This window comes from Pseudorca crassidens, chromosome 14 (assembly GCF_039906515.1).
Source record: "Pseudorca crassidens isolate mPseCra1 chromosome 14, mPseCra1.hap1, whole genome shotgun sequence".
Taxonomy (NCBI): domain Eukaryota; kingdom Metazoa; phylum Chordata; class Mammalia; order Artiodactyla; family Delphinidae; genus Pseudorca; species Pseudorca crassidens.
In genome coordinates, this window is record NC_090309.1 from 3,061,358 (window position 1) to 3,081,646 (window position 20,289).

At 42.0% G+C, this 20,289-nt stretch overlaps 1 protein-coding gene across 1 annotated transcript in view; it reads right to left on the reverse strand.

Annotated features, from left to right (window-relative positions):
• Positions 1–616: 616 nt before the first annotated feature.
• MRPS9 (mitochondrial ribosomal protein S9) overlaps positions 617–20,289 on the reverse strand; it is a 41,709-nt gene continuing 22,036 nt past the window's right edge. The window contains exons 6-11 of the mRNA XM_067704041.1: positions 12,101–12,186; positions 11,151–11,226; positions 8,647–8,815; positions 7,625–7,733; positions 3,533–3,702; positions 617–1,807 (exon numbers count right to left, since the gene is read on the reverse strand). Of these exons, the coding sequence (XP_067560142.1) occupies positions 1,716–1,807; positions 3,533–3,702; positions 7,625–7,733; positions 8,647–8,815; positions 11,151–11,226; positions 12,101–12,186 (702 nt within the window). The 3' untranslated portion in view covers positions 617–1,715. The remainder of the gene's footprint in view (positions 1,808–3,532; positions 3,703–7,624; positions 7,734–8,646; positions 8,816–11,150; positions 11,227–12,100; positions 12,187–20,289) is intronic.

Consider the following 20,289-nt stretch of genomic DNA (forward strand, 5'->3'; position numbering starts at 1 on the left):
AATTTGGAGGAATGGGTCACAGGCTTCCTGGTAGAGGCGCTTGACATCAACACTCGTGCAAACACAAGGTGCTGGCCCTCCCTTACAAACACTGAGAGCTCCTCGCGGCTGCCACCTCCCGTGGTGTGTGAGGGCTGAGCATCTGTGTCAGTGGGGCTGCTGGATCGAGTGTAGCCTGGACGCCTTAACAGATAATGGAAACACTCGGTCTACAGCACTCAGCTACCCCACGTACAGCATCGTGTTTCTGTTTCTTCTGAGGAGTCAAGGTAGTGAACTGTCATTCATTTTCAAGGAAACTGCCTGCTTACACCATGACCCCCACTCCTTCCCTTGTCCAACTGAGATCCTGTGCACTTGGGTTTAAGCAAATGACAGTGGTTAAGGAGGGGTTTCTTGAGGAAAATCACAACCCACACTGATAGGGGACCTGCTCTGGGCTCCACGGCTCCTGTGGATTTTACTGAACCCTCTAACCCTGGGACAGGGGCTGCTGTGCTCCCCTCCTCACAAGCGACCACCCAGCTGTGAGGAGGTCAGCTGCCCGAGGTCACACATAAGCCCCGGAGACTGTTCTCGAGGGCTTCCAACTACATCCCTACATCCCAACTCACGGTAGTCTTTCATTCACTTTTATCGTAAAATGGTTCATAATAAAAATCACACGTATCACATTCGAAAGGTACAGTAAAGTGGACACTCATGTAACCCTCCTCCTAGCCAGACAAAGATTATGACCAATACCCTTGACCCCTGCTCCCACCAGCTCAGGCCCAAGATCTCACCATGGTGTCTGCTTCGCCTGCTGGCTGCACACAAAGGGCGGACTTATTGTCCTTAAACCCCCCCCCCCAAACCCTCCTCATGCCCGTGGTTCTCAGTATCATAGGGAGGGACCCCTCTGGGCATCTTGTGAGAGCAATGGAACTATGTAGCCCAGAAAAAGTGACGCATGTATAGAACCCTGGAACTACTTCAAGGTTTCACAGACACGCTAAAGCCAGATCCTCAGAACTAATTCATACTGTAACCGCAAGTCTGTACCCAGCTTGGAAGGTACTATGCTAAGTGAAATAAGCCAGAAAGAGAAAGGCAAACTCAGGCGTGGTATCACTTATACGTAGAATCTTTAAAAAAAAAAAAAAAGTCACACTCAGAAACAGAGAGTGGAATGGTGGTTGCCGGGGGCTTGGAGGGGGGACTGGCCTGTTGTCCTCCGCAGAGGCTCAGCTGGACTCCTGACAAAGACGCTCCAGGGGCTTCACTCTTCTCAACAAGGACTCTCAGCCCTCAGTTTTGGAAGATATGTTGTAACAACTGCTCTCTGGGAAAACGAGTGAGTCCAAGTCCGTCCTGTCATTAAGTTAGCAGCGCGGCTCTGCTGGGTCAGATGTGTGGGGCTGGGCCTTTCCGTCCGCAAAAGGCGGTCTCTTGATTGGATTTTGCTGAATGCTCCTTTCAGGTCGAATGTGCCAAGATTCTGAGTTATGCTTCTAAAGCTCTCTTCTGAAAAAGTTTTAAAAGTAAAGCAGCAGAACAAAGCTAAACAGTTTTAAATAATGATTTTGAGAAGGTAACCTTTACGACATTGCATTTAGCATAAATCAGCTCCCAACTCCAACGTGTGACGGTGCTGCTTCACCCGGCCAGCGCCTGCCTCCTGCGCGTCCGCCGCGTGCCAGGTGCACAGGCCCCCTCCTTTCCCGCCCAGACACTCAGCGCTTCTTCCAGGTGAACTTCCTGCGGGCTCCCTCCTGGCCCGGCTTCTTCCGCTCTCTGACACGGGGATCGGCAGTAAGCAGTCCCGCTGCAGCATAAAAAGAGATGCCTTTATGAACCATGGAAATCGCAGGAAGGCAGGAGAAGCGCCTGAACCGGCAGCTCCTGCCGTCAGAGGAAGAGCGCCCAGGCCCACAAGCAGTTCCCAGCCTCGTGTACAACTCAGGACAGCAGTCCGCTTTCACTCTCCTAAGCTATCTTCCCAGCTTCCGAGACAAACACCAGGTACATTGCTTGAGTCTGCTTTTCTTCTCCTATGAGAGATACGACTCCCTTTTGGTTTTTAAACTTGTTCAACTTAAGACAAAGCTGCTCTGCTGTGCCAGTCGCTACTCACTGCCAGGGAACTTGCCCGGCACACTTACTATTACAGATGTGAAAGTTTTAAGAGGGAGAAAAGCAAAACTTCCTGGGTGGCGAAGTGTGTGGAAGTATACAGACACCACACAGTAACAGTGCCCGTGAATATACCGACACGTAGCATATGACTTATCAAACATATCTGAGAAAAGAAACTTATTTTTCTAATTTGTGTGATAATAATATTTCTTGGTACTTTGTTTCAGAATCTAAAAAAGGTTTTAGAGTTGTGTTCTCAGCACAAGGCGTTGGTTCCAGAAGAGTAAAGTCAGTTTAGACTGGAAGCTCCCGGTCTCCCACCATCAGGAGTAATTACAACTTCTGAGCAATAAACAAGTCACTCTCAGCGTACGGCCCCGATGGGAGTGCCCAGTGGTGGCCCGTGTGGGGTGTTGGTAACGACCACAAGAACACCAGCGACGAGAAAACTCTTTAACTGTTTATAAATACGTAAACAGACCGGAGTTTGTCTTTTTCACCTTCCCAGCACTAGCGCTTCTCGTCACTGTATGCGAGGCTTCTGTCCTTTATTAAGGTACTTTCAATGGCCACACGGCACAGGCAAAATTCACATTTTACGCTTGTCATGTACCCACAGCTCTCGCGTTTACTTGTACTTAGGGGGTGTGGAATAACACAACGTTTTGTGCGGAAGGCAAACAAGACCTGTCTACATTCTAGTTTAAATGATAAGTAATGATGCTTTATTACTTTTCAATATGCACAGAAACTCAAAACTAGCAGAATTGTTAAGTGAGGTCCTATCACATGATTTTAATGACTAGATATGAGTCCTACAAAATGGTGAACTGTTTATAAGCAAATGGATTTTTAGAGGTTTAAAAAAATTAACTTGCCTAAGCTACGGGTGGCCCTATCTGCAGCGTGGGATCAGAACCCCAGCGGCACAGTGGGAGGGCAGGGGCAGGGCCCACGTCACTTGCCCAGAGGGGCTCCTGGACTCAGAGGGCCTTGCTGAGGCCACACAGCCGGTCGGCAGTGCCCGCAGTGTTTTCCTCCTTCACAAATGGTGGGAAGACACTCCTCAGCTAGAGCTGCCCCGACTGACTGTGAAATGCGGACGCAGGGCCCTAACGAACATATTGATCGTAGAACCCTTCTCCCTCTGTGCAGAGACTCCGGAATTCACGGCTAGGTGACAGGGTCACACAGAGTGAGTAAGGGAAATGAAATTCGAACTAATATCACAGTGGAAAAGGAATCTCCAATAACTTTGGAGAGAAACACCTTAGGGGTTCCATCATTAAATCGAATAACGATTACAAATTTCTATAATAAAACAAAAGCCACCGCTCACGTGCCCGACACAAAACGGAGACGGATGCAGACTCGAGGGTCCCCCGTCCCCCCGCCCCCCGACCCGAACTCGCACCTTGGCGCATCCACTCGACCTCGTCCTCGGTGACAAAGCTGCACAAGGCTCTCGCCGTCGCCAAGCGGATGGCCCCCGCCTGCGCCGCCCGCCCGCCCCCCGACACCGTGCAGGTCACGTCGTGTTCTCCAAGCCGGTCGAGGAAGTGGAAAGGGAACATCAGCTGTTCTCTAAGGCACAGCACGAGAGGTGGAGTTAGGTTCACTGTGAAGATACACAACGTTACAGGCTGCTCACATTCTGGGCGTGTGTGAGACCCACACCAGATGCAGAAACGCTAGCGTCTCCGCCACTCAGATGCTGTGAGAGCAGGGTCAGGCCTCTTCTGCTCGGGCACAACAGCACACCCCAGCTGTGTGCTGACCCTGCTCGTCTCCCGAGAATTTTGTGAGGCTTGACCATAACCTCATAACGAAGTCAAAGCTGGGAGAACTCCTTTAACCCACTGAATCCACCTCTCCGGATTCAATGATCAGATGCAATATTAACAGGTCTTCCCAAGCAACTATCAAGTGCCGCTGGGGTCACTAGGCAAAGTGTACGATGCTGTATCTGTATGAGGTTTGTGCTTGTCCTGACGCCGTGAGTTTTAAAGTCACTGAAACCACACTCGACATTTTCCCACTGAGACACGCACTCTGCCTGCACTTCCCTCGGCTGCAGGGTCCTGCCAGGTGACACCCCACAGACCAGTCAGGCCCGCTTCCCTCCACAGCCAGTGAGCACCCATGCGGTCCGGGCAGGGCCAGAACCAGAGGCTGGAGCAGGCAGACTGCCCTGGACCTTCTTCTCACTCACAAACAAGGGACTGCTTTTGCCTTCATAGCTCTTATGAATTTTACTTAGAAAAGCTGATGAATATTGAATATCGCGTTTGCTTGTTTGGTCTGACACTGCAGCTTTCTGGACCCCCCAAGTAAAGGTTAGCGTCACACAGTGACGCTGAGAGGTGGATGTTACCCCTTGGACTGCACACTAGCGGAGAGCCCAGGCTGGTGTGGACGGACACAACAAGAGCTCGGAAGGGCAGAGTTAACTGGAATTTGTAACAATACTGCTTCAACAGGGATGCTGTTCCAACAGGAATGAAACAAGTCCTACGATAAAAACAGGTATGAAACGACCTAAATCTAATATTGTTTTCTTTGAACACATGTTCCAAAGTAACCAAATAAAAAACAGGGATGCTACAAAAGTAGTACTACAGCTGACCTTTGAACAACATGGGTTTGAGCTGTGCAGGCCTGCTGACACGTGGATTTTTTTCAACAGTAAATACTACAGACCTACACCATCCACAGTGGTCGGACCCCTCGATGAGGAAACTCGATACAAAGAGCCATCGGTAAGGTTGTACTCAGATTTTCCACTGTGCTGGGAAAATCCCAACCTCCACATTGTTCAAGAGTCAACGATGTTATAAATAATAGCTATATTATAAGAGCTAAAGAAAATTTAGAGGCTGATAATCTAACCCCGCCATCTCCAGCAAGGACACCGAGGTCAGTATGGAACCTAAGGAACTGTCTTTGGCACATCACAGGCCCACGCTGCCTGACACGACTGCGCAGGTGAGTGACGTGAGTGATGATGTTACTAAGAGAAGCCCTGCTCACCTACTCGTTTGGGAGCTTAAACATTTATCTGTTTTAATTCCTAAAACTTTAAGATTCCCTAACAAATGCTTATATAGATTAAAAAACTGAGACTAAAATTTGGGGAAAAAATTCAGGCTCTATGAGAGCACTTGAGTCAGGGTGGTCAAGGCAAGAAAGGACCTGAGGAAGAAGTCTGCACAGTCAGGAAGCTGGTGCACACTGAGCACGACGCTAAGTCTATAAAGAGAGACAGCAACACCCAAAGGGTACAGTTGAAAACCATTACACACCTATTGGTTTTAATTAATCTGGACTCACACTAGTACATGCAAAAACAGTTACACGGCATGAAAATACTTCACAAATCCCTCCTCTCAGTGATCTCAGATGAAATCCTGAGCTAAAGAATCAATTTTATTTTGCTCTTTGTTATATAATCAAAGTTATTTTGAACAAAAAATTTCCTCCTTTCAATCTTCTCTGAATGCCACTCCGACGGCACCAATTGTACAGCCCATAACCTGGTACATATATAAAATCACATACTCTTATTTTTCTGTGACTGCTTAAGATGCTAACTTGTCTCCTCTATCACACGGTTAGTGCCACGTGAGGAATGTACTCCCTTTGTACAGGTGATCAACTAAGAGCTGCTTCCCTGGCTGAGTGACAGGGCAAAGGCCTTTCCAAATCAGAAAGCATTGCTCTGCGTACCCCACACAGCGCCAGGCGCATCGTGGCAAATGTCTGCTAAGTGAACGAATAAACACAGAATTTCTGACAGCTCGAGGAAGGAACACAGTCGACACTCCCAATGACCTGTTTGCTATGTCTGTGTAAAAACAGCCTAAAGAAAGGACCCTGGAAAGAAAAGCAAGCAGTTCAAACTGACCTTCAGGCAATCACCTCAGAGATCATCAAGTCCAACTCCCTCCTACCATTTAGGGAGGTGACCTTTAAACATCTCGGCTGAGTTCACACAGCTGGAAACAGACCTAGAATCAAGATCACCCATTCCTGGCTCGGCCGTCTCCCTACTACTGGTCAGTGGTCACCTCCCTGCTCATCTGTAAGCTCGTGAGCCACTCGTGCAGGAGGAAAGGCCAGTCCCCGAGTAGCACGGCTGCTGTAAATCCCGACAACTACTGAAAGACAGTGAGGCGGTTTGGGCGCCTATCCCGCCAAGACTGGCCTCAGGCTTCCCAATCAGATAGGGAGTTTCTTGACAACAGAAGCCGTATCTCACATAGCTCTTGTATCTTCGCAATGCCAAGAACAAAACCGGGCACACAGACAACCCTTAGCAAACGCCTACTGAATCAGACTGAAGAGTAAGTTCTAAGGGGGCAACTTAATTGTGAGATAAAGCCAAAATCGAGACTTGCTATTAAATCATCAGGAGTTATATCTGAAAACAAATTAACAGACAGTTATTGGTCAAATGCCATTCCTTACAGCAGTCGTAATGCTGAAGTTACGGGTCTCTCTGGCTTTTGGTACGACAAATAATAGCTTCCTCCATCGCCTTCCCTGAGAGGGTGATGGCAGAATTAGTTTAATTCCTACTAAACAGAGTTAGAGCGGGCTACTTCTTGACACACACACACACACAAATAAAATAAACATACATTTCCTGAAGTAATTATTCCGTCCAGAAGCTTACACTACACTGGCATGGTCCTCTTTCCTGACATTAAGCATTGGGATCATAAGAGCCTTAACCCTTCTGACCCTCAACACCACTACAGGAACCAGGAGAAGATTAGGAAGAGAGGAACTAACCGTGCAGAACTGCTGTGACTTGTGGATAATGACAGTAACGACTGGGAAAATCATAACCCTCTCAAGAAGAGGCCTTATACAGTGACTAAGGAACATATCTCCGATGGGCACATTTAGTGGAGTTGGGCTGTAACACCTACTTATAATTAATGTCTGTTCCTCCACGGGATACAAATTTCAAAGAATAAAACGGCCATATGTAGCCATGGGAACTAAGCAAAGCCTGATGAGCTCTTATTTTAATATATAAATGTCAGATTTCTTTGCTTGCTCAAAATATATATATAAAATTTTCTGTGAATAGAAAAACATCCAAAGTGATAAAGCGAACTTTTTCTAATATTTACGACGGTAAGTGCCAAACAAGGCTGGTCTTCGTTGTTTTGTGGCTGCCCGTCCCCAAACCCAGGGAGCAGAGGTGGCACAGCCTGCATTTCAGAACACAAGACCCCGAGACACTCAACTTCCGGTATGATCTGACGAAAAGGGGAGGAAGACTCAATTAATGAGGGATTCTAGAGATGCTTTTTAAAGATCTGGAAAACAACATAAAAAATAGTGACCGCATCCCTCTAGCTAGTTTGTTATATTCTATTAGTAAAAAGAAATCATCATGCAGACAAATATAATCAGAAAATCATAAGCCTTAGTTGATCGTGACATATTATAAAATACATTTTCTTTAAAAACAAAACCAAAACAAAGACCTCACCTGTCCTGAGTCACCGGAAAGTAGAGCAGGTAGTCGACCCCATTTACTTCTATCCTCCCACTTCCATGGTCATAAACAGTCACTTTTGCCTTTGCAGTCTTTCTGTTACCTTTAAAAATACAAGACATCTATTAGTGAACATCTTGAGGCCCAATGCTTTGACAGAGGCAAAACTACGTTAAATTTTTTCCCCCAGAATAACAATATGTAACACTCTATATAGGAAAGTTCTATAATTAATACAAGTCAAACAAAAATAGAACAGGCAAACTACACCATAACTGACGTAATAAAGCTTACTATGGGGTGATTTTATTCCTTAATCTCATTTTAGAAACACTACAATGATTTTAGTTTCAACAAAGTAATTCATATTTATTTATATTATTTAAAAAATCAATTTACATAGTGTTCTTTTTAAATTAATAAGAGTATATCTTAATCGTATAATTTTTAAAATATATGAACAGTATAATAAAGTATAATTGGTAGAAATAAAAGGAATCCTTAGGAAAGGTCACACTTCTTTGAAAATATTAACTGAAAATGAAATGATGTAAAATTTTTTTAAGTTGCAGATATATCATTTAATAACTCAATTCTTTAAAGTTACATCATGTCAAATGTCTCTGTACACCTACAAGGAAGATGTGAGTCGAGGACCTAAAGTTTTAACGTTCTGTAGTTTTAGCATCTGACGTGCAGATTCACCGAAAATTTTCATTTAATATAAGAAACCTAAACCTTTATAAGAAACCTATATTTTGTTGTTTCTACCAGTTGAAAATATGAAAATACAAAGTGTTAATATGACTGTGTAGGTATGTGTTCACATTTTTTCTTGCAACATTATAAAGTTCAGTCTTTAAAAACGTCAACAGAACCTTAATATTTGGAAATCCAGCATAGCAGCAGCAAAAATAAACAAACAAAATGAACACCAAAGGGCAAGAGCAAATCAACATCCGGCTATTTCCCAATCCTCAGCGGGACGGGGTGGTCTCTCTCCATGGGTGCATTACCTTGGCCTGTGCTGAAGGCCATACCCTTCTCGTCATACTGCAAAGGCTCAATCAGCTGTTTTTTCGATTGAATGGTTACACTCCTGCGGAACCTGCCCACAAATTCTTCTTCAGCCGCGTCACACGGCAACGCCGATAACCTTTCCAGCAGCCGAATGAACTGTGCGTACTGCAGACAATAAAAATTCATTAGGAGATGCAAGTGTAATTGCATTTGCTAAATTTTTTCTATTTTTATATACTTGATCTTTCCAATGTTGCTTTTCCTGATGAATTTTGACAGGATGACACTTCCGCAACTTCATGCTGCTTTTAAAACAGCGTGCAGATGCAGCACTTCCCCTGTGTACCTTTAGTGCTCAATCTTTTCTTTCGAGAAACAAAGAGCTCTATCATTCAAAGAAAAATCCATTTCTCTCTATCAGGATTACATGAAGGTGAAATTTAAATTCACTTTCAAAAAAATACTTAGATGATCTTTAAGTATAATTTCTACTCTTTTATTAGAACTGTATCAAGAGGCGCTTCATAAATAATTTCCAGCAAGTTTCGTACAGTAAAATGGGAAGAGTCTGATTTTGAGAAAACGTACCTCTTAAACTACATTTCATAATACATTTGGCAAATGTATCTTTAGCTGTTCAAGCTGTGTTACTTTAATGTTTATGATTTCCTTTAAAACCGAACAATCAAGCTATTTAAAAATTCAAGAGATACTTGACTTAAAGGGCAACCTCTTGAAATAAATTACCCTTGCTACTCAGTGCATTTTTTTTTAATAGTTCTTGAACATGTGATTAGAAAGTAAACAACTTGGTATTAACCCCTTAAAATTAGAAGCCAGAGTAATCACTCTAAAGTGTTTATGCAGAAGGAAACAACTGATACTTGAGATCCTTAGCATGGAGTGTGAAACCCAGTTTTTGATAACCTTATTTATGTTTTGCCAACCCTAAAAATCATACTCATCTTTGTTACCACTGCCTTTACAGTGAAAATCTACCATTAATAATTTGAAATGTATAAAAATCTCACAAGAAAGATTAAAAGGGCCGCTTCAATTATTGCTTCCTGTGATGTTACAATACTGGAGAAGGCAACTGTCTGAGGAAGAGTGAACTGCTAGCCACCTGCGGTACCCAGCCTGGTAAAGCTCCATCACCTTCATTCACAGGCCTGTCCTTCCTCAGCTGCTCTCAGTTCCTCTGCACCGGCTGTAATACCCTTGAACACACAAGGAGGCAACTACAGGTATGACCCAGCCTTGCTTGTGAACTGGGATCATGGCTCAAGACATCACTGACTACCCCTGCCTTCCTCATCTTGACACCAGCCATCAGCTTCAGGATTTCTTCCAACAGCCAGCTGCCCAAGGTACAAAGATACCTATATATTTGGTTGTTTTGTGTTCATAGCTGCACACCTATAACAAAGTCCTTGGGATGTTTTCAAAATGAAAACAAACAAACCTGTATTATAAAAATAAAAGCAGCCAGAAAACAGGGAGCACTGAAATGATTCATTCAATGAAGGAGCAAAGAGAGGTTTTTCAGTTGGATCCACGTGCAGTGATACTGACTTGGCAGTTAGGATATTAGAAATTAATTTCAGATCTTTAACTCACCAAATGCCCGACACCTTAGTTAAGCAAACTGCAACTTTTCCAAAACATTAATTTCTTCAATATGTTAAATGAGGAAAAGAGCAATTTAAGCATATGACTTGAAATCTACACGGCAGCAAGGTACTAACAATGTTACCCACTGCCATGGAAGGAAAAAACCTTTCTTGGAACAATTTGTGAAATTTTTCTATACTCCAATCTTCCAGAAATAATCTAAATTTAGAACACTAACACATTTAAAACATCAAATTTCCTGTGATAATACTGGCATATATTAGAACATTGAGCAAAAAAAGAATCAGACTAAGACCTAAAGCAGGGGTCACCACCTTCCTAGGCTTTAACATTCACTGGGGGAGCCTGCTGAAACTGTGGATTCCTGGGTGACACCCATGGAAATTCTGCGTGAGGTCTGAACCTTGGGAACTGCATTTTTGTAACCAGCATTCCAGGTGATTCTGATACAGGCAGTTTTGCCGATTCCAAGATGAAACATACTGGCCGTGTGGATACTGCATTTGGTAAGTCAGGAAGGTAACCATGCGCTTCATTTCTCTTCTACTTAACCTGTAACAGCCCCTTACACTTATCATTAGCCTGTAAAATTAGCACCCACTTTACTGAAGGGGGTGAAAAATGACACCTGCCATGCGCCCCTGAACAAGGGGCAGAGGATGCAAGCGCACTTGTGGAGGAGGGTCTGGGGACCAGGCACCTTCCTGACCCTCCCAGGGCAGAAATCAGCTCCACATGTTTTAAAAGGAAAACCGTCTTATGAACACCTGCCTCTGAGGAACATTACTATTAGGATCCTAAATACAGCAAATGTCTACAATCTTACGGCACAGGTCCCCTTAAATTAAAAAGATTAATTACTCACATCTTGATCTGACAGTTTTTCCACTAGCATTTCTTCCAGTTCCTCCTTAATCAGCCATCTGCTGCCAATCGGGTCTCTGTTAAAATATCACATTATGTTCTCTTTTAAATTAACCATACAATGAGTTATATCACAAAAGATCCCACAAGTAGTAGCGATTCTCGATTGGGAAACACATTTTGTATTACATAGCTGTAAAATTTCATCCAAGTAAATGATGTTTGAGACACATTATTTCATCTCCTCAATCTACGTTAGAAAAGATGCCCAGTCTAGCAAGTGTTCCATTCGCAGAGTTAGACATGGCATTGGGGAACCCATCTGACGATATCCAAGTCACTAGATTTCTCAAAAATTAAAACTGTGCTTGCTTTTCATAATTTACTTTAAAGGGTATGTTACAGACACAGAGTTAATCTGTCCATGGACTAAAGTAGTAATGAAATCCAAATAAAAGGCTACGGGTAGTATTTACAACTAAAACTAGGTATATTCAAAAACTTGTGTCTTTTGCATAGGAAGAAATATGTGAATAAACAGCCCCAAATTTAAAACTGGTTGGTCAGGTCGATGGATCTAATCTATCATTGTTTGCTAAATGGAAGCACAAACCTTCAAATACAAAATACACACACACACACACACACATATGTATATCTACGGGCATATAAATGCACAGTTACATACACAAAAATTCTAAAGAAATAATATTCAAATACAGTAAGTGCCACTTAACATACAAATCTAGAATGAAGTAATATAAAAATAATAACCTTAATACTTACATCCTCCCAAACAAAAAAAAAATCACCTATTATTTGGAATTTTAATGATTAATGCTGAAATAATGAACACATTTTTAGGCTTTAGGTATGCCTAAAATACACCAATGATAAGTGGTATGTTTTTAGTTAATTTTCTCATATATTTTAATGCAAAAAAGAACTTACTTGGCTTTAGTTTTTTCTGAAAACAGACCTTTGGCTCGCAGCTGGTCTTGACGGTTTTCTACATCTAGTAGCTTTCCGTATGCTTCCTGTGGCAAATAACACACACATACACTAAACCAAGAGCGACGGCGAACCATTACCTCCCTTTATGTCTCCCATGAGCACCTCATCTCAGAAGCGCCCTCCTCAAGTCACAGCTGCACAGCAAGGATTACTGAAAATGCTCTTTAACAACGCTATTTCTCATTCAAACTAAAGAATGGTGGAGTAATTTCAATGAGAATTTAGTATCATACATAGTAACACACTTAACTTCAAATGATTTTTAAAAAACTCTATAGAAGGTTTACAACTCAGTGAGGTTCGTAAAAACGAAAAAAAGATACAAGCTATTTATTTTCCTTAAGAGTTCCACAGAGAACCAAAACTCTTCCTTAAAAAAATCATAATTTATACAGCAATATGCATTTAAACTTACAGTTACCAGTAAAAAATTTTAACATTTATATAAGATTTCTCTTTACCATGTAGTTTGTATCTTAAAAAGTTTTCTATTAATATTTATTTTTCATTATTTGATTTCTATTTCTATTTTTCATTATTTGATTTCTATTTGATTTCTACTTTCTAACAAAGTCTGTGAATGTATGTCACCTGTTAAATCATAATGCAAGTAGGAGAAAATTTACCATTTTGTAAGCACTAATCTGGCAATAAAGGTTATCAATGAAATACGATTTCCAGGAAATGAGTTTACAATAAGCAGAATAATGCAACTGTCTCCCAATTTTTTTGACTGAGCAAACTTGAGGACTCAAATCCAATCTATGTGTATTCATTTATAATGTACACATAACCTACCACACTAATACCTAAGGAACAGATGTTTTCAAAGGATGAGCTAGAGATGATATAAACATTTTTTCTTGCTTAATCATGACACCGTCCAATACCATCAGCTAATCTCAGAAGACACAACTTGCTGCTCGTAGAGATGTCTATCCATATTTAAAACAGTCTTCATAATTTCCAGTTTTGGGGACGACCTCTTGTGGGTGCTGATTAGAGCATCATATTATATCAAATGTTGCTGGTAGAGTCTGCTCTAAGAATACACGTGCCCCTCTGTTACTCCCTTTGTATTTACCAATGCTTGCATTTTATTATCTTCATTCTGCAACCTCTTTTCAGGAATCCATTTCCCTCAAGGGGAAAAAGAATGTAGGAAGGAAGGAAGGGAGGGAGGGAGGGAGGGAGGAAAAAGGATGTAAAGACTGAGCCTCTGAGTTTCATAAACATAGATGAGAAAAGCCGAGATTATGCTCCATGGGCCAGGACTTCTTGGTGAGAAAAGGGTAAGTTCATTTCCTGTAGTAGGGAGACTCGTAAGAGTGTGTTTTGTTTTGTTTTGTTTGTTTTCAGTAAGGGTAGTAGGATTGATACCTTAGAAAAGAATAAGAAAAGCAGCAGCACTTAGAAACAGTAACACTGGGCCGAGCATCTCCGACAGAGTGAAACTATCACTATCAATAGTTGAGTGATTCTAAAGCTAAGTTCCCAGCAGAAGCAGACAGCAGCAGCATCTAGGCCAAGCACTAGGTTAGAAATGTAAATTCTCAGGCCCCAACCCAGACTTTCCCAAGAGGAACCTGTTGGAAGGGGGGGCCAAGTAATCTGTTTGAATGATGCCCCCAAGTAACGCACCCTGAAGTTTGGATCTAAACACTGGAACTCTGGGGACAAATGAGCTTAATTCAATTTTAGGGTACAGATTAACTATCTCTACAACTATACTCAAAGTATAAATCCGTCACCTGTAGCAGCAGAAAAATGTACCTGACAATTCAAAACAAACTGTCCACTCTAAAGAAAGCAAGAATAGAAGCCATCCACATACAGAACGTGTCCCTGCTATGCAACTTAAAACCATACAGTTTGTCTCCCGAGAATTGGTAAGCCGCATTTGACTGTAGTTCGGGTACCTGAAATTCATATTTAAAGGCTAAGATAGTGAGTTGTAAGCCCAACTGAATAGTGTATCAGAAAAATCTCTATGTACCTATTTCTAGAAAGCAATTCTGAAGTGCTCTGAACAGGTAAAATATAGGGAAAATAAAACCCCACAAAATGAATCCTCCCCGCCTTGTACGAAGGGGACAGACGTGTGCAAGCAGCATCTCGCTGTGCACCTGCACCATGCGTCCTGCTCCAGCTGGGGGTCTGTGGGAGCAGGATGGCATCAGTCTCCACGTCTCCACGCTGGGCTGCTCCAGAGCCCTGAGATTCTGAGAGTCCTGAGTCAGAGATGTATCTTTCAAATCTATCTTAAAAATATGAATTCAAGAGAATACCAACAACGGTAGTAAGACACCCTACCTGGTTATAAGGGTCTATTTAATTTTCTAGAATAACCAAGGCAACTAAAACAAAAATAACCGATCTGCTTCATAGGTCAAGTTTCAAGTCAAAATTTGGGGTGCTAAATGTGTCATCATTCTCCAGTGATTCTGAGCAATTTTTAAGTCCATATTTTTCTTAAAACTTTCTTGCACTCTGCTCCTACCTTCCAGTGTTATATTTAGCTCCATAATAATGTATAAATAGTGTAAGTAAAATCACCAGAAAAAATGTGGAATATGAGAAAACCACCCATGAAGAGTGCACGTCAAATTTAGAACATGGTAAGTTCTATTCGTTTACGGCACGTGCTTTGATGGCTGTAATTCATCAAGTTATATCATGCTCTTTAAGCCCCCTCATACACTTCTTTAAATAGGAAAATATATGTAAAGTACTTGGCATACTGCCTGGCCTACAGTAGTGGTCAAGAAATGACACAGCGGTGAGGTATGGCGTTCAGGAGTCAAAGAGTCGAAAAAGTTTTACTGGTGCATCATTTCTATTTTTCTTTCTTTTCTAGATAATAAAACCACTCCTGAGATTCTAAAGGTTCTATCTTGGTTAGTCAGAGACAACAGTCCTCTGGAAAGTACATTCTATAGCTTCAACTCCCTGAAGAGAGGTGCGCTAATTTACATCAAAAACTCCTTGAGGGTATAAAATATGCCAGGAACTGTCAACATCACAGATTATCAGTGCTAGCTTCTGGTATATTGTTAAATTTCCACTTAATTTTTAAGGGACCCTAGAGAATTAGCATGACCCCACCTACACTAAGTTTATATACTGTATTTAACAGTATAATTTTCAAATATGACAGGAATAACCCAGATGTGAAATGCTGAATCATTCATCACAGCTATGATTAATATTTCATAAAATCAAAGCAAGTCTATCTACCCCTCATGTCATCAGATTTCCATAATGTATGAATCGAATTTAGAAGGTGCCTAATTTGGAAATACCAGATGCTCAGGGTACAGAAAAGAAATGCTTCAACTAAACTCTTCCAAGAGCATGAGCAATGTCATCTTTAGTCTACCAAATTCTGTTTTGGTTGTATTAACCATGTTGAAATTCCAATTTTAGGAAGGGTAAACAAACAACATTTCTTAGGAGGGTGGTATAGAAAAAGTCAACTGTATTTTGATATACAAAATATATAATAACTAACAGTAATTATCATCTTAGATACTAGTTCAATACAGAAAAGTAAGCGACTTAAAATATGTGTTTGTTGGAAAAAAAATCACAGAAAATAAATTTCCTAAATAACAATCTTCTCAATGTTTTGGCTACTGGCATATACAAAACCAACTGGAGTAAATATGCATATAATACATTTATCATGGTTTTTATCATGCAATTTATCTGACGCTCCAAGTGACATACCTCTACGGTAGATCCTAGCTATCACTTTGTAAATACATTATGCTATACAGCGTATACTTCGTGTCATGCTACCCGGCACTAAAAAAGGAAATAATCTCACATATAGGTCATGTTAGACAAGTACTCTGGGAAAGTACGCACCTGGGAGTAATTACATAGAAGTGCTTGTGACTCAGATACCATATATTTTTACTACTGAAAGCTCTACCATATATTATAAAAACAATTTTACCATTATAAAAGAAGTAATCTGATTAAAATCAACAGAGGCAATAAGTTGAATCAGTTTTTAAAAATTAATTTTCCCAATTGTTACACCTGGAACATACAAGATACACAATGGTAATTATTCATATATCAATATGAGAAAATGTATATTAAAGATACTTCTAGAACAGCAGTTTGTTGCTGAATTAGTTACTGAATTAACTCCTGCTGTCAAGAAAGAACTTAAAACAGCACACAGACACATGTCAGCACTGGTCTGTAGCTTTCTAGAAAGAAGCACTTTACACAGTCATAAAGTAGTTATTTGGTACCTCACTGTGAGAAGGGTCACTACTTTAATTCCATTTTTCAACAGCACTGCTTCAAAAGTTTTCAATATTCACCCCCCGGTGGCAAGGAGGATGCACAGAACTGTGATACTGAGCCTCCGGAACTTCTGCTTGTTGACTCTGGAACCTCCATATACTGAGGCCTCAGACCCCTCCCTGGGCTACTGTGTGAACACAGAAGGTTTAAGTCGCTTAAAATAAACTGGAGAATTTCTAAATAAGCCAGGCAAATGAATCCTGTTTATACACACATTATTAGGATTAGAATTTTCGTACTTTTTAATATTTTAAACTTTTCCCCGAATTCAGCAGAGTAGTTTAAGTGCATAATGATCTACTTATGCCTTAATTTTATACTTTTTGGGGTAAAACTTTCATCCAAGGCCATATAATTCCTTCAATTTATAGAAACACTCTGAAAATACTCCAATGTTTACTGTAAAACTAGTCCTAAAATATAAATGAGGTTTCTGTAAGATGCTAAATTCCCAGTATAGTTTTTAGACATGCAGAGCCTTATCTTAAACGTTGGGGTAGGTGAGCTGACGTAAAATGTCAATAGATGCTTAATGTTTCTGACAACTCACAGTGTTTCCAATGTTTTATACAGCTTTTCCCAAGCTCTGGTTTCACGGGATGTTAAAAGATGTTTTGGGTAGAAACAGTTCCGTGATCCAACATATTTGAGCAGCAGTGTTTCTCTACTGAAGGGCGTCAGGGAGTTTTTATCACGCTAAGTGTCTCCTTATTAGTTTCCTAGTGCTGTATATAATATGCAGCATTCCCAAACGAGCTTAATTTCAGAGACCCTTTCTTGACGCTTTCATAACCAGGGTTCCTCAGAAAGCACTTTGGGAAAGGCTATATTACAGCCATGCCCTGTCTTAATGAATCATATTTTACAAAAGGATTCCCACTTCAGAGTCAAATAATCACCTCCCACAATGAGTTTAAAATAATTTTCAACTCACTTTTAGTGAGTTTCAAGATATTCAGAAACCTAGGTGTTGATAGGAGTGAACAGGAATTAACATTTGTCTTAGGATTAAAGGACCTGCACAACTGCCCAGGTTGTGACCGCCCCGTTCATGAATGCAGCCCCTTTGCCTGCCCGCCCCACCCGGTCGACTGGGCAGCTCCAGCTGTGGCGGGCAGGGGTGCCTGGGGCAGCTGGGACCCAAGGGCACAGCCATCGCCCTATCCTTAGCTGCGCAGGCAGGCTTCCTCCCCCACCCCCGGACACGCTGCTCAGCTATTCTCTGGTGCAGCACCTGCTCCACTTCAGACGCACACATCCTCTAAAAAGTCTTCCCTCTCCTTTACATTTCGGTTCAGTTGTTTCTGGAAACTCCTTTTACTCTCTCCTTCTTCTTTCTGCTCCCAAAACGCTACGCTGAAACTCTAACTCACGTCTGAGAAGTACACAGGTTCCACTGGTTATGTGGCCATTAAGGAGATGGAAAGTCATCCATTTGGGGTAAAAAAGATGGATGAGCAGGGCCATCCAGCCTGGAGCCCCCTCAGTCCTCAACGATCCTTTGAGAAACTCCGTACAGCCCTTATATCTTCTTAAACTACCTCTCACTGTTTAAGAATTTACTTATTAGTACTGTTTCATACTTCATTCATTACGTATGTACACCCTATTCGCTATTTTGTAAAATAAATGGTTTTTATGGACCTTCCCAGGAATCTGAAGACAGGTGTATGGTTGTGGCCACAGGAAGGTGGGCATTCCAGCCAACCTGATGATGAGCCCTTAGAAGGTAACACACTCACAAAGTCTGTGACCCCAGCCCCCGTGGATCAGCAAGTTTCCCTTCACCTTGTGCTTTCCCAACAGCTTCACTTCTGGGCGGGAACAATGAGCCGCTTCTTTCTTCTCATCCGCCTCTTCCCTCAAAATCCTCCTACTTCTCCATAAAAACAACTGCATGGACTAACTACGGGTTAACTGGAAACAGTGTTCACTTAAGCATTACACATTACCCTTAACTGGAAGCTGCATCAGGCCCATCTTTTATTCGCTGCTCTAATGTAATATACAACTTTAACATGCAAGCAGTGAGCAAATACTAAAAGCAGCTTTGATGTTATTACCGAAGATAAAAAAGGTTAAGGGACATCACAAAGACCTCTGGGCAGAACTGCAAAGATGCTTAGAGCTGTGCTTTTCTGACAAAAAACATGGCCGTGACGGCCACAGCTCACACAATCACACCCGGTCCAGGACATGGAAAACAGAGTTTGCCTTAGTGTCTTTCACCCTGTCACATGGGAAGAAACTGCATCAACAAAACGAAACGGTAGCAATAATGATTCACTTCCCGCCCACCTGCCACAGTCTTTGCGGGGCTGGCTCCCTTGCTACAGTGGGATGGCGGCGGGGGGATCACCCTCCCACAGAATGGAACGGACCCCTCCGCGCACCGAGAGGGCAGACAAAGGAGGGAGCCAACATGTGCAGCAGTTTCAGGTTTTACCGTCTTATTTTATATGCGATCCCTGATTCACTGCGAAACCACCCTTGTGAGCTGAACAGTGACTCTTTAGTCACATGCTATTTCAGAGTAACAAACAGCACCTAGCATGACGCTGACCCGCATCAGCCAGGCAATGACCACAGCTGTGAGTAATAACATCTGCCGTACGTGAGGCTCAAGTGATTGGTATATAGTTAGGAAAACATTTATCCTTTTTCCATACATGTAATTACTTTAAAGTTCCGAAAGATGCATTTTTGAAAATACAAGGGTTTATTAATTACCTGAATTAACACGCTCAAGTTAAACCAAAATATCTGTAATTTACATGTATAAACTGTTCTGATGAACAATAAAACAAATACCAAACCCACAGTGTTTGGGGGTCAAACTACGCAACAAATGGACAGACCTAAATTACTGAATTTAACTCACAGAAGCCCAAAGAACTCTCCTATATGCAAAGCAACTATATGACGCAAAAGGAAGACTTTATAAACTGGATGTAATTTGACATTCTAGTCGAGAGTGGGGTAGTATTTTATCCACTGAGAAACTGACCAATTTCTTGAGCAATCCCTTTTAAAACTCATAAATAAAGTTAGGCCTCTTATACAATGTGTAATTTCTTCGTTATGATGGAATGCAACAAAATATCTTGCCCTTGGGTTGCTCAGTTTCAGCCAAAACAAATGCAAATGGCTTGTCAGATGACAGCTGTTTGATAAGGCTCCTCTACAAGACCCGCATGCTTTCCTTTTTTCCGTGAAACTTGGGATGAAAGGCAGAAGGCAGGAAGAGAATTAATGTAGCATACAGTCTAAAGGCAATGCTACAACCGTGATTAAGTAGAAAAGTTAAAAGGCACAGATTTTCCACAGCTTCGCTGCGTGCAACCCATCCGTGTAACAAGTTGACAGGCCTAGCGTGCCAGCTCCATCATCCCCTCCGACAGCTAAAACGCAGCGCTGCATCCCTTTTCAGGGGAAATTTGCGTCTGCACCATGAAGCGTTGTACATTATTTCTCAGCACTGCAGGGGGCTCGAGTCCATATGGAACCTTCACAAATATTACCACAGATCAAACCAGCGGCGTCGTGAGGCAGATTTGACATACCTATTTAAATGAGCAGCAGGGGTCCCTGGGCAGCCTCCGGCTGTACGCAGAGCCTGGGCGGAGAGCAGAAGCCCAGCTCCATTACTCAGCAAAGACACTCTCCGCATCCATCATTCATTTCATTTCTGCCAGGGCAAGAAGCTCATTTGCCCAAGGTCAACAAAAAGTGAAAAGAAGGTTTTCTTTTTTTCCCCAAGAAATAAATGTACCTGACAAGTGGGGATTTTGTCCTTTGGGTTT